Genomic DNA, 14,176 nt, shown 5'->3' on the forward strand with positions numbered 1-14,176 from the left:
GACCCAAAAATCCTGTTCAGTTCCTCAGCCATTTCCTCATCTCCCATTATTAAAACTCCCTTCTCATCCTCTAAAGGACCAATATTTACCTTAGCCACTCTTTTATGTTTTATTTGTAAAAACTTTTGCTGTCTGTTTTAATATTCTGAGCAAGTTTACTCTCATACTCTATCTTACTCTTCTTTATAGCTTTCTGTTGCCCCCTAAAGATTTCCCAGTCCTCTAGTCTCCCACCAATCTTTGCCACTTTATATGCTTTTTCCTTCAATTTGATACTCTCCCTTATTTCCTTAGATATCCACGGTCGATTTTCCCTCTTTCTACCGTCCTTCCTTTTTGTTGGTATAAACCTTTGCTGAGCACCGTGAAAAATCGCTTGGAAGGTTCTCCACTGTTCCTCAACTGTTCCACCATAAAGTCTTTGCTCCCAGTCTACCTTAGCTAGTTCTTCTCTCATCCTATTGTAATCTCCTTTGTTTAAACACAAAACACGAGTATTTGATTTTACTTTTTCACCCTCCATCTGTATTTTAAATTCCACCACATTGTGATCGCTCCTTCTGAGAGCATCCCTAACTATGAGATCATGAATCAATCCTGTCTCATTACACAGGACAAGATCTAGGACCGCTTGTTCCCTCGTAGGTTCCATTACACACTGTTCTAGGAAACTATCGCGGACACATTTTATAAACTCCTCCTCAAGGTTGCCTTAACCGACCTGGTTAAACCAATCGACATGTAAATTAAAATCCCCCATGCTGTACTATTTCTACATGCATCAGCTATTTCTTTGTTTATTGCCTGCCCCACCATAATGTTACTATTTGGTGGCCGATAGACTACTCCTATCAGTGACTTTTTCGCCTTACTATTCCTGATTTCCACCCAAATGGATTCAACCTTATCCTCCATAGCACCGATGTCATCCCTTACTATTGCCCGGATGTCATCCTTAAATAACAGAGCTACACCACCTCCCTTACCATCCACTCTGTCCTTCCGAATAGTTTGGTATCAGAAACATTCAAATATGCTGTCCATGCTCCAGATGAACAATCTCAAAACACTAGCATCCAGAGAACCATAGAATTCCTACAGTGCAGAAGGAGGCCATTTGGACCATTGAGTATGCACTGACACAATCACAGACTCAGAATAATAAAGCACAGAAGAAGCTCTTCGGCCGATCAAGTCTGCACCTGTTGCCTTTTTTACCTGCTATAAATATGGCAGTCAATAAGGTTGCCCTTCTTTTATAGATATTGATATTATATTGCTTTCAGAGTCCCCAGGTATCAAATGATACCACCACAAGGTTCAACTGGATATCGATCAAAGACCCAACAACCAGTTAGTTAGTTCAAGATCAGTGGTACTTTATTTACACACAAGATTAATTTACACATGCAACATAAAACTAGTAGTTGCTACACCTAACAACTATGACAACTATAACTTCAGGCACCCGGCTTAGGTCAGAGGAACAACGGCCTTTGTTTGAATCTGGATCTACTGGGTCTGGAAAGGTAACTGCTGTTCAGCTGGGCTCATCCGTCTGGTAACGAGCGTTGAACTTGAACTTGCTTCTGGCCATGGTGCTGCGATTGGAGATGGACGTTGGATGGACTTTCCAACAGAGATCGAGCACATGGCAGTGTCTCTCTTTATCCTTGGGGGGGGGGGGGGGGGGGGGTGGTTTGCGCTCTTTTGGGCGGTCCTTAGGTTTGGACCCAATTAATTGGGGAGTTCTCGATCACTGCCTTCAATTGGAGCCAGTAAAGGGGTGGATGCCTTGATGGCTGGGCGTGTCCTAAGCGGTCATTGACCCTGCTGTTTATGCTTTCTGAATAAAGGGAGTGGCGCCAAAATGTCTGGACTTGTATCAGTTACCTGAGTATCAATCCTTTGTCTAATGGAGATGGGCCATTAAAATGCTAATTGGTTGGGGGTTTCGGATGCTGTCTGGATTCTCTGCTCATGAATATATATGCAGTCTCTGTGCCTGCCTGAATCTTACATTGACCACATTTCCCTTTAGGCTTTGTGAACGTCCATGTTTCTTGTTCAGGATTAAAGTCCAACATGTTTGTTTCAAACACTAGCTTTCGGAGCACTGCTCCTTCCTCAGGTGAATGGTGTTGTAACCTGGTGTTGTAAGACTTCTTACTGTGCTCACCCCAGTCCAACGCCGGCATCTCCACATCATGTTTCTTGTTGTAAGTGGCCATCCCAGATGGCTACAAACCGACGCATGAAAGACACCTGACCTGCCTACCTCATCCCATTTGCCAGAACATAGCCCATAGCCTTGAATGTTATGAAGCGCCAAGTGCTCATCCAGCTACCTTTTAAAGGATGTGAGGCAACCTGCTTCTTCCACCCTCCCGGCCGTTCACTCCAGACCATCACCACCCTCTGGGTATAAAGGTTTTTCCTCAAATTTCCCCTAAACCTCCTGCCCCTGAGCTTGAACTTGTGTCCCCTCGTAGCTGACCCTTCAACTAAAGGGAACAGCAGCTCTCTATCCACCCTGTCCATGCCCCTCAGAATCTTGTAACACCTCGATCAGGTCACCCCTCAGCCTTCTCTGTTGCAGGGAAAACAGCCCAAGCTTATCCAGCCTCTCTTCATAACTTAAATGCACCATATCAGGTGAATCGCCTCTACACCCCCTCCATTGTAGTCACATCCTTCCTATAATGTGGTGACCGGAATTGCACACAGTACTCCAACTGTGAACCCACCAAGGTTCTGTACAACTCCAACATGATCTCCCTGTTTTTGTAATCCATGCCTTGATTGATAAACATGATGTGGAGATGCCGGCGTTGGACTGGGGTGAGCACAGTAAGAAGTCTTACAACACCAGGTTAAAGTCCAACAGGTTTGTTTCAAACACGAGCTTTCGGAGCACGGCTCCTTCTTCAGGTGAATGGAAAGGCTTGTTCCAGAAATGTTTATATAGACACAGTCAGAGATGCCCCGGAATGCGAGCACCTGCAGGCAATCAAATCATCAAAGATGCAGAGAGAGAGGTAACTCCAGGTTAAAGAGGTGTGAATTGTCCCAAGCCAGTTCAGTCGGTAGGCCTCTGCAAGTCCAGGCTTGTTGGTGGGGGCCGAATGTAATGCGACATGAATCCCAGATCCCGGTTGAGTCCGCATTCATGCGTGCGGAACTTAGCTATAAGTTTTTGCTCAGCAATTTTGCGTTGTCGCGTCTCCTGAAGGCCTCCTTGTAGAATGCTGACCCGGAGATCAGAGGCTGAATGTCCTTGACTGCTGAAGTGTTCCCCAACTGGAAGGGAACAGTCCTGCCTGTTGATAGTCGCACGATGCCCGTTTATTCGTTGTCGCAGTGTCTGCATGGTCTGTGGTCATGGGGACCAAATTTGCACCTCAATATGCCAACATCTTCATGCACAAGTTTGAACAGGACTTCCTCACCACACAGGACTTTCAACCGATGCTGTACACCAGATACATCGATGACATTTTTTTCCTTTGGACCCACGGCGAGACATCACTGAAACGACTACACGATGACATCAATAAGTTCCATCCCACCATCAAACTCACCATGGACTATTCTCCAAATTCAGTTCCATTCTTGGACACACTCGTCTCCATCAAGGACGGTCACCTCAGCACCTCGCTTTACCGCAAGCCCACAGATAATCTCACGATGCTCCACTTCTCCAGCTTTCACCCGAAACACATTAAAGAAGCCATCCCCTATGGACAAGCCCTCCGTATACACAGGATCTGCTCAGACAAGGAGGAGCGCAACAGACACCTACAGATGCTGAAAGATGCCCTCGTACGAACGGGATATGGCGCTCGACTCATTGATCGACAGTTCCACCGCGCCACAGCAAAAAACTGCACCGACCTCCTCAGAAGACAAACACGGGACACCACTGACAGAGTACCCTTCGTCGTCCAGTACTTTCCTGGGGCGGAGAAACTACGACATCTTCTTCGCAGCCTCCAACACATCATCAGCGAGGATGGACATCTTGCCAAGGTCATCCCCACACCCCCACTACTGGCCTTCAAACAACCGCGCAACCTCAAACAAACCATTGTTTGCAGCAAATTACCCAGCCTTCAGAACAGCAACCACAACACCACAAAACCCTGCCAGGGTAATCTCTGCAAGACATGCCAGATCATCGACATGGACACCACCATTACACGTGGAAACACCACCCACCAGGTACGCGGCGCATACTCGTGCGACTCGACCAATGTAGTCTACCTCATACGCTGCAGGAAAGGATGTCCCGAAGCGTGGTACATTGGCGAGACCATGCAGACACTGCGACAACGAATAAACGGGCATCGTGCGACTATCAACAGGCAGGACTGTTCCCTTCCAGTTGGGGAACACTTCAGCAGTCAAGGGCATTCAGCCTCTGATCTCCGGGTCAGCATTCTACAAGGAGGCCTTCAGGAGACGCGACAACGCAAAATTGCTGAGCAAAAACTTATAGCTAAGTTCCGCACGCATGAATGCGGACTCAACCGGGATCTGGGATTCATGTCGCATTACATTCGGCCCCCACCAACAAGCCTGGGCTTGCAGAGGCCTACCGACTGAACTGGCTTGGGACAATTCACACCTCTTTAACCTGGAGTTACCTCTCTCTCTGCATCTTTGATGATTTGATTGCCTGCAGGTGCTCGCATTCCGGGGCATCTCTGACTGTGTCTATATAAACATTTCTGGAACAAGCCTTTCCATTCACCTGAAGAAGGAGCCGTGCTCCGAAAGCTCGTGTTTGAAACAAACCTGTTGGACTTTAACCTGGTGTTGTAAGACTTCTTACTGTGCTCACCCCAGTCCAACGCCGGCATCTCCACATCATGGCTACCATTGACACCGCAAACTGCCGGCTCAAAGTGGAGAGGATCTCCAGGAAGATCGCGCATATAGACACTGACATTCAGTTTCTACAAAGATGCAAAAAAGCAGACAAGATCCCGAAAGGACTACAGATCAAAAACCCAATCAAGTCGACTTACAACACAGACTACGCTGAAAGACTCTGCCACCGCACCTCTGTCACACTCCTCAAACACCTCGTACACCAACTCTACAGCAGTCGACGCAACCTGGAAACCAAGAGAGAGGCCATATTCTCAACTTGCGCTCAGGACACAGCAGACCAGCTGCGGAACACCGCCAAACAGATGAGACAGCAATACTATGCCACCTACATGCACACCAAGAACAGGAAGCTTGAGAAACTTGGCATCACCACCAGCAGCAATCAAGCTTCTCCCGGTACAACAGTCGAAAACAATACAGGGAAATCCATTGTCAACTTGTCAGACTACACCCTTCAACCAGACGAAATCGAAGTCCTCAGCAGAGGGCTCAATTTCTGCACCACCACCAAAATGGACCCCATCAGTCTCGCGGCAGATACGGAGGAATTCATCAGGCGAATGAGGCTCCGGGAATTCTTCCACAGACCCCAAGAGGCCGACAGCGAACCCAGGGACACGACCAATGAACCGGAACAGCAGACCGCGAGATCTGCAGTGCAGCAACCGAAAAGGAAAGAGTCAAATTGGACCCCTCCGGAAGGCCGCTGCCCTAGACTCGACATGTATGCTCAAGCCGTCAGAAGTCGTGTCAATGCCAGATTCATCACTCGCAATCACAAGGCAGCCTCAAACGTCACCCAAGCACAACGCAACGCCATCCGCACTCTCAAGACCAACCGCAACATCGTCATCAAACCAGCAGACAAAGGAGGGGCCACCGTCATACTGAACAGAACAGACTACTGCAAAGAAGTATACCGACAACTCAACAACCAGGAACACTACAGGCAGTTACCCGCAGATCCAACCAAGGAACACATCCGCCGACTCAGCAGACTGATCAAGACCTTAGATCCAGACCTTCAGAACACCCTACGTGCTCTCATCCCACGTAATCCCCGCATTGGAGATCTCTACTGCCTCCCGAAAATACACAAGGCCAACACACCAGGCCGTCCTATCGTTTCAGGCAATGGGACCCTGTGTGAGAACCTCTCTGGCCACATCGAGGGCATCTTGAAACCCATCGTACAAGGTACACCCAGCTTCTGTCGCGACACGACGGACTTCCTACAGAAACTCAGCACCCATGGACCAGTTGAACCAGGAACATTCCTCGTCACAATGGATGTCTCGGCACTCTACACCAGCATCCCCCATGACGACGGCATTGCTGCAACAGCCTCAGTCCTCAACACCGACAACTGCCAATCTCCAGACGCAATTCTGCAACTCATCCGTTTCATTCTAGACCACAACGTCTTCACCTTCGACAACAAATTCTTCATCCAGACGCACGGAACAGCCATGGGGACCAAATTTGCACCTCAATATGCCAACATCTTCATGCACAAGTTTGAACAGGACTTCCTCACCACACAGGACTTTCAACCGATGCTATACACCAGATACATCGATGACATTTTTTTCCTTTGGACCCACGGCGAGACATCACTGAAACGACTACACGATGACATCAATAAGTTCCATCCCACCATCAAACTCACCATGGACTATTCTCCAAATTCAGTTCCATTCTTGGACACACTCGTCTCCATCAAGGACGGTCACCTCAGCACCTCGCTTTACCGCAAGCCCACAGATAATCTCACGATGCTCCACTTCTCCAGCTTTCACCCGAAACACATTAAAGAAGCCATCCCCTATGGACAAGCCCTCCGTATACACAGGATCTGCTCAGACAAGGAGGAGCGCAACAGACACCTACAGATGCTGAAAGATGCCCTCGTACGAACGGGATATGGCGCTCGACTCATTGATCGACAGTTCCACCGCGCCACAGCAAAAAAACCGCACCGACCTCCTCAGAAGACAAACACGGGACACCACTGACAGAGTACCCTTCGTCGTCCAGTACTTTCCTGGGGCGGAGAAACTACGACATCTTCTTCGCAGCCTCCAACACATCATCAGCGAGGATGGACATCTTGCCAAGGTCATCCCCACACCCCCACTACTGGCCTTCAAACAACCGCGCAACCTCAAACAAACCATTGTTTGCAGCAAATTACCCAGCCTTCAGAACAGCAACCACAACACCACAAAACCCTGCCAGGGTAATCTCTGCAAGACATGCCAGATCATCGACATGGACACCACCATTACACGTGGAAACACCACCCACCAGGTACGCGGCGCATACTCGTGCGACTCGACCAATGTAGTCTACCTCATACGCTGCAGGAAAGGATGTCCCGAAGCGTGGTACATTGGCGAGACCATGCAGACACTGCGACAACGAATAAACGGGCATCGTGCGACTATCAACAGGCAGGACTGTTCCCTTCCAGTTGGGGAACACTTCAGCAGTCAAGGACATTCAGCCTCTGATCTCCGGGTCAGCATTCTACAAGGAGGCCTTCAGGAGACGCGACAACGCAAAATTGCTGAGCAAAAACTTATAGCTAAGTTCCGCACGCATGAATGCGGACTCAACCGGGATCTGGGATTCATGTCGCATTACATTCGGCCCCCACCAACAAGCCTGGACTTGCAGAGGCCTACCGACTGAACTGGCTTGGGACAATTCACACCTCTTTAACCTGGAGTTACCTCTCTCTCTGCATCTTTGATGATTTGATTGCCTGCAGGTGCTCGCATTCCGGGGCATCTCTGACTGTGTCTATATAAACATTTCTGGAACAAGCCTTTCCATTCACCTGAAGAAGGAGCCGTGCTCCGAAAGCTCGTGTTTGAAACAAACCTGTTGGACTTTAACCTGGTGTTGTAAGACTTCTTACTTGATTGATAAAGGCCTTTTTCACCACTATATTAATCTGCCCTTCTGCCTTCAGACAGCAATGGACAAACCTTCCAAGGCCCCTTTGTTTCTCAGAATTTCTCAGTATCAGGCTATTCATTGAATACTTGCTTGTCACATTACTCCTTCCAAAGTGTATCACCTCACACTTTTCAGGGTTAAATTCCATTAGCCACTTCTCTGCCCATTTGACCATCCTGACTATATCTTCCTGTAACCCAAGACACTCAACCTCACTGTTAACCACAAATCCGTGGCCAATGTTTGTGCCATCCGCAAACTTTTTGATCCTACTCCCCATAGAGTCATCTATTTAATTTGTATAAATGATGAATAATAGGGGACCCAGCACAGATCCCTGTTGTATGCCACTGGACACTGGCTTCCAGTCACTAAAGCAGCTGTCTGACATCACCCTCTATCTCCTACAGCTAAACAAATTTTAAATCCACCTTCTCAAGTTACCCTGTATCTCATGTGCATTGCCTTCTTTATAAGTCTCTCATATGGGACCTTGTCAAAAGCTTTGCTGAAATCCATATAAATTATATCAACTGCACTACCCTCATCTACAGACTTGGTCACAGGCTCAAAAAATTCAATCAAAGTTGTTAGGCATGATCTCACTCTGCCAATGCCATGCTGATTATTTCTGATTCAAACCTTGCCTCCAAGTGGAAATAGATTTTCTCCTTCTTCAGAATTTCCCCCAATAGTTTCCTGACCACTGACGTGAGACTCACTGGGCAGTAGTTCCCTGGTTTATCACCACAACTTTTCTTAAATAGTGGGACCACTAGCCCTCTGGCACCACCAAAGGGGAACTAAAAATTTGGGTCAGAGCCCCTGCAATCTCCTCCCTCACTTCCCTCATGATCCTGGGACACAATTCATCAAGACCTTTGTCCACTTTTAAGCCTGCTGACACCACCAATACCTTGTCACTCCCGATGAAAATTTACTCAAGAACATCACAGTCTCTCTCCCTGAGTTCTATATCTACATCCTCATTTGCTTGGATGAAGACAGATACAAAGTATTTGTTCAATACCCTACATGTCCTCTGGCACCACCCACATATTTCTTTGTTGGTCCTTAATGGGCCCAACTCTTTCCCTGGTTATCCTCTTCCCATTAATATACTTATAGAATATTTTGGTATTTTCCCTACTTTTAATAGCCAGAGCTTTCTCATATCCCTTCTTTGCTCACCTAATTGCTTTCTTAAACTCCATCTACACTTTCTATACTCATCTATTGCCTCTGTTGATTTGCTTCCCTTGTACTTGCCAATAGCCTATTTTCCTTCTCAACATATCTCTGAATGTTGTCTGGGCTCGTCACTCCTTCCTATTATCTAGAGGGAACATGTTGGGCCTGTACCCTCCCTATTTCTTTTTTGAATGCTCCCCATTGCTCTTCTGTAGATTCTCCCACAAATAACTCTGCCGTATTCCTTGGCCGGATCCTGGCCAAAGTCCACTCCCCCCCCCCCCCCCCCCCTCTCATTCCACAACCTCGTTTTTGCAATCAGTCTATTTCCTTGTCCGTAACAAACTTAAATTGCACCATGTTGTGGTCGCTATCACCAAAATGCTCCTCACCAATACATCAACCACCTGTTTGGCTTCTTTCTCCAGAATTAGGTCTATCTCTACACCATCCCTTTTTGGGCCCTCTACATATTGAGCTGGAAAGTTCCCCTGTATGCATTTTAAGAACTCCATACCATCTAAGAGTCCCCGATAAGTATTGTTCTTCTGTACTTTGATCCTCCCTGCTAAATAACAGAGCCAGTCATGGTGACACTGCTCTGGCTGCTGTTGTTGTTTTCCCTGGAAAGGCCACTCCCCCCCCCCCCCCCCCCCACTCTCCCAAAAGTATCCGAGATGGTATGCCTGTTAGAGAGGGGGACAGCCACAGGGGATTCCTGCACTGACTGCCTACCCCTTCTAGATGTCACTCATCGATCTGCCTGCACCTTGGGTGTAAACATGTCTCAAAAATTATTGTCTATGGCACTTTCCACCACCCACCACCTTCTGAAAGATTCACTAGACTGGTAATCAGGGGAGATTTATTGCACTGGCAACCAGGGAAGAATCACTAGATGGGTAACCAGGGGACTTTTACTAGACTGGTAACCTGGGGTGATTCACTCGATTGGTAACCTGGGGAGATTCATTCGACTGGTAACCATGGGGAATTTACCAGACTGGTAACCAGAGGAGGTTTACTAGACTGGCCAACAGTTTGCTAGACTGGTAACCAGGAGGGTTTTCTATATTGGTAACCAGGGCAGATTTACTTCACTGACAACCAGGGGAGTTTTATTCAACTGGTAACCGGAGGAAATTTTCTGGACTGGTAACCGGGGGAGGTTCACTCGACTGGTAACTAGGGGTAATTTATTAGACTGCTGATTGAGGGAGATTCCCTGGACTCAGAAGAGAGATTTATTCGACACATAACTAATGGAGATTTACTTGACAGGTAACCAAGGGTTGTTTTCTAGACTTATAACTAGGGGACATTCACTAGTCAGGTAACCAGTTTACAAGACTAGTAACGAGGGAGCTTTGCTTGACTGGTAACCAGTGAAGATTAACTGGACTGGCAAACAGGTCTTACTCAACTGATAAACAGGGGAGATTTCCTTGACTGGTTAACTTGACTAGTAACCGGGGGAGATTTATTCTACTGGTGTCCAGTGGAGATTCATTGAACTGGTAACCAAGGGGAATTCACTAGACTATAACCAGTTTACTAGACTGGTAACCAGGGCAGATTTGCTCGACTGGCAACTAGGGGAGATTTATTCGAATGGTAACCAGGGAATATTTACTTGATTGGTAGCTAGGGCAGAGATAGTCTAAGTGAATGGGCAAATATCTGGCAGATAGAGTCACAGAGTCAGCGATGTACAGCATGGGCCAACCTGTCCATGCCGCCCAGTTTTTACCACTAAGCTAGTCCCAGTTGCCCTCATTTGGAGCATAATACGGGAAAATGTGAAGTTGTTCACTTTGGCTAGAAGAATAAAAAATGAGAGCATTATTTAAGCAGTGAAAGGTTTCAGAATTCCAAGGTGCAGAGGGATCTAGGTGTTCTAGTGCATGAGTCACAAAATGTTAGTATGCAGGTACAGCAAGTAATCAAGAAGGCTAATGGAATGTAATGAGAGGAATTGAAAATTACAGTAAGGATATTATGGCTTCAGTTATGTAAGACATTGGTGAGACCACAACTCAAATACTGTGCAAAGGTTTACTAGATTGATACCTGGAATGAGTGGGTTGTCTTTTGAAGGAAGGTTGGACAGAGTGGGTTTGCACCCACTGGAGTTTAGAAGAGTGAGGGGTGATTGATTGAAGTATAACAGACCCTGAACTGTCTTGGCAAGATGGATGTGGACTCATCCACTCTTGTGGGTGAGTCCAGAACCTGGGGACACTGTTTTAAAATCAGTGGTTGCTTTGTTAGGACAGAGATGAGGAGAATGTTTTCTCTAAGAGGCTTGTGTGACTTTGGAACTCTCGACTTCAGAAGGTGGTGAATATTTTGAAGGTGGAGGTATAGATTTTTGTTGAGGGAATCAAAATGGGAATTTGAAACACAAACAGATCAGCCAAGGTCTTATTGAATGATGGAGCAGACTCGAGGCGTTGAAGTTTTGGCTGACTCCTGTTATTTTGATGGGATATTCTCCTTAGGTTAAAGCAAGGTTTGATTGACTAACTATGCAGAATTTACCTCCTCCCCACCTCCCCACCCGCCACCACCCGCCCCCCTTGACAGCAGAATGAGTCACCAGAAGAAACAGATTTAAATTGATTGGTGAAAATGCCAAAAGTGACTTGAGGAATCCTTTTTCTCAGAGTTATAAAGAACAGACTACCGAAAATGAGGGTTAAAACAGATTCAGAAATTTAAAAGACAAATGAATAAATAAATGCAGCACGGTAGCACAAGTGAATAGCACTGTGGCTTCACAGCACCAGGGTCCCAGGTTCGATTCCCTGCTGGGGCACTAACTGTTCTCCCCATGTCCGCGTGGGTTTTTTCCGGGTGCTCCGGTTTCCTCCCACAGTCCAAAGACATGCAGGTTGGGTGGATTGACCAAGGTAAATTGCCCTTAGTGTCCAAAACGTTTAAGAGGGTTTATTGGGTTACGGGGATAGGGTGGAAGTGAGGGCTTAAGTGGGTCGGTGTAGACTTGATGGGCCGAATGGCCTCCTTCTGCACTGTATGTTCTATGTTCTAAATACTTAAGAGCAAAAACGATTCCAGGGATATGGAGAGGTAGGCATTGGGACTAATTGGATTAGCTGCACGACACAGAGAGCCCACACAGGGCTGAATGGCCTAATTTCATACTAGTCCTTAATGTTTTTTGGCAGAAACACATCACACGTTCCAAACATGCAAATTATTAATGAAACTTAATTATTTCGCACACATCACCCCATTCTCCTCCTCCCTCTGCCTCCTCTATCACCCTCCTCCCCCTCCTCTCCCTCCCTCCAACACCTGGTCCAATTTTAACATAATCTGCCAGGTTTAAGGTTGTGATCACTATTTGCGCCAGTAGCAGCCTGGTGTTTAGCGGGACCTGTCACGATTTCGAGCTTAAGTGCTGTCACTCGTTCGGGATGAGGTCTGTCAGAATTTGGCCGCCCACATGTCCGTCTTCTCCCGCTCACTTACCTTGTTGAGTCCCAGTTCTCCGCGGACATCCTCAGGTGAGAGCACATAGAGCAGGGCAGAGGCTGCAGTGGCCCCCAGTGTCTGCATGATCATGTAGAGCAGAGCTCGGAGCGGACTGATGTGCTTACTGAAGAGCAGGGCGAGGCTGACAGCGGGGTTCAGCTGCCCCCCGCTCACTCCTTGGGTGAAAACAGAGACAGCGGTTACTCCCAGACCAAAGCCCAGAGCTACCTGCAGAGTGCTGGGGCTGTGTCCGCCCCAGCACAAAGTACAGGCCAAACTGGAGAACACAAAGACTGCTGTCCCCAGGAATTCAGCAGTCAGAGCTCTCCAGAATGACTCACTCTGGATTTCCTCCTTCAGCATCTTCATCTCGGAGTTGTGGGGTCATCTGCAAAGAGAACAGTTTCGGCTCCAGTACTTGTAGCTCGCAGCCCACGTAGGACCCACCTCCCAGAGGTCAATACTTGAAGGACTTCAGCAGGATCGTCTGGTATTTTTCCATTTGTAGTTTCTGACTCCCAGTTCTACAGGATTGTTCTAAATTATGCAGCTTTGCAATGAGCCTGTCTGCTGATTTCATTCATTCTGTGTGCTATTCTGTACTACACTGTACTACACTAACTGGGCTCCAGATCGTCACCAAAGAGGCATCACAACACTGATTGGTCACAAGCACAGCATTCAGATATTCCCAGAAAGTAAATATTTGGCCAAGACAGGAACTTTGACTGAATTTGTCACATCCCCAGTAAAACTGGGGTTAATGCTATTGCCCCGGCTGCCAGGAGCCTGGTGGAAATCAGTCACCCCAAGTGGAATTGTAACTGGATTATTTGAGGAACAGTGAGAAACGGCCAGGCCAAGGATTTAAATGGTGGAGAGTACAGACTGAAACCACAGTGCAAACTCTGGTCAGCTGCTCTTGCACAAATTGTTACTCCCTGAAAATGAGTGATCTTGGGATATTCAGATATAAACCCATCGAGAGAAACACCTACGGAATAATGAGAGATTGCAGTCGGATTTGGGTAAAATAAATGGTCAGGTTAACCAAGTGAGCAAATAAATAGAACGAGAAAGTTACTGAGGAGAAAGGGATTGATTAAGAAGGAGAAAATAGAGTATGAAATTAAGCTTGAGGTAATAGAAAAGCTTCTATTGGTATATGCAGAAAAAAAGACAGGTCAGAAACCGGGGAATTTAAAATGGGGAGCATAGAAACTAAATATATGGGACTGGATTCTCCGATTCTGGAACCGGTGAGGGGCTAGCAGCAGCGTTGGGTACAACACCAAGCTCCCGCGTCAAAAACAGCTGGGTCCATGGAGAATTGCGGGTCCATAGCCACGCATTGATGACCTGCAGTGGGCGCGCCGTACAACATGGCGCTGACAACACGTGGATCCGACCTGCCTGATAGGGCACTCCTGGAACCCCTCCCTCGCCACCCCCCCCCCCCCCCCCCAGTCCTCATTAAAGCCCACCCGGCCAGCGGCATGACTCCCCCGCCCCCCCCCCCCTCCGACTGTGGTGGCGCTGGCGAGTTTCACGAAAACTGAGAGCACAAGTGATACACAGCGTCAGGAAGTCAGCCGATCAGGGGTGAAGTATTGGGGGAGGGCCATCA

The 14,176-nt window shown here is 47.5% G+C and overlaps 1 protein-coding gene across 1 annotated transcript in view; it reads right to left on the reverse strand.

The window, feature by feature from the left end:
• The window catches only part of LOC119954365 (aquaporin-5-like), a 67,008-nt gene extending 53,975 nt beyond the window's left edge, over nucleotides 1-13,033 (reverse strand). The window contains exon 1 of the mRNA XM_038779551.1: nucleotides 12,547-13,033. Within this exon, the coding sequence (XP_038635479.1) occupies nucleotides 12,547-12,918 (372 nt within the window). The 5' untranslated portion in view covers nucleotides 12,919-13,033. The remainder of the gene's footprint in view (nucleotides 1-12,546) is intronic.
• Nucleotides 13,034-14,176: the final 1,143 nt, after the last annotated feature.

Source organism: Scyliorhinus canicula, chromosome 19 (assembly GCF_902713615.1).
Source record: "Scyliorhinus canicula chromosome 19, sScyCan1.1, whole genome shotgun sequence".
In the NCBI taxonomy this organism is placed as follows: domain Eukaryota; kingdom Metazoa; phylum Chordata; class Chondrichthyes; order Carcharhiniformes; family Scyliorhinidae; genus Scyliorhinus; species Scyliorhinus canicula.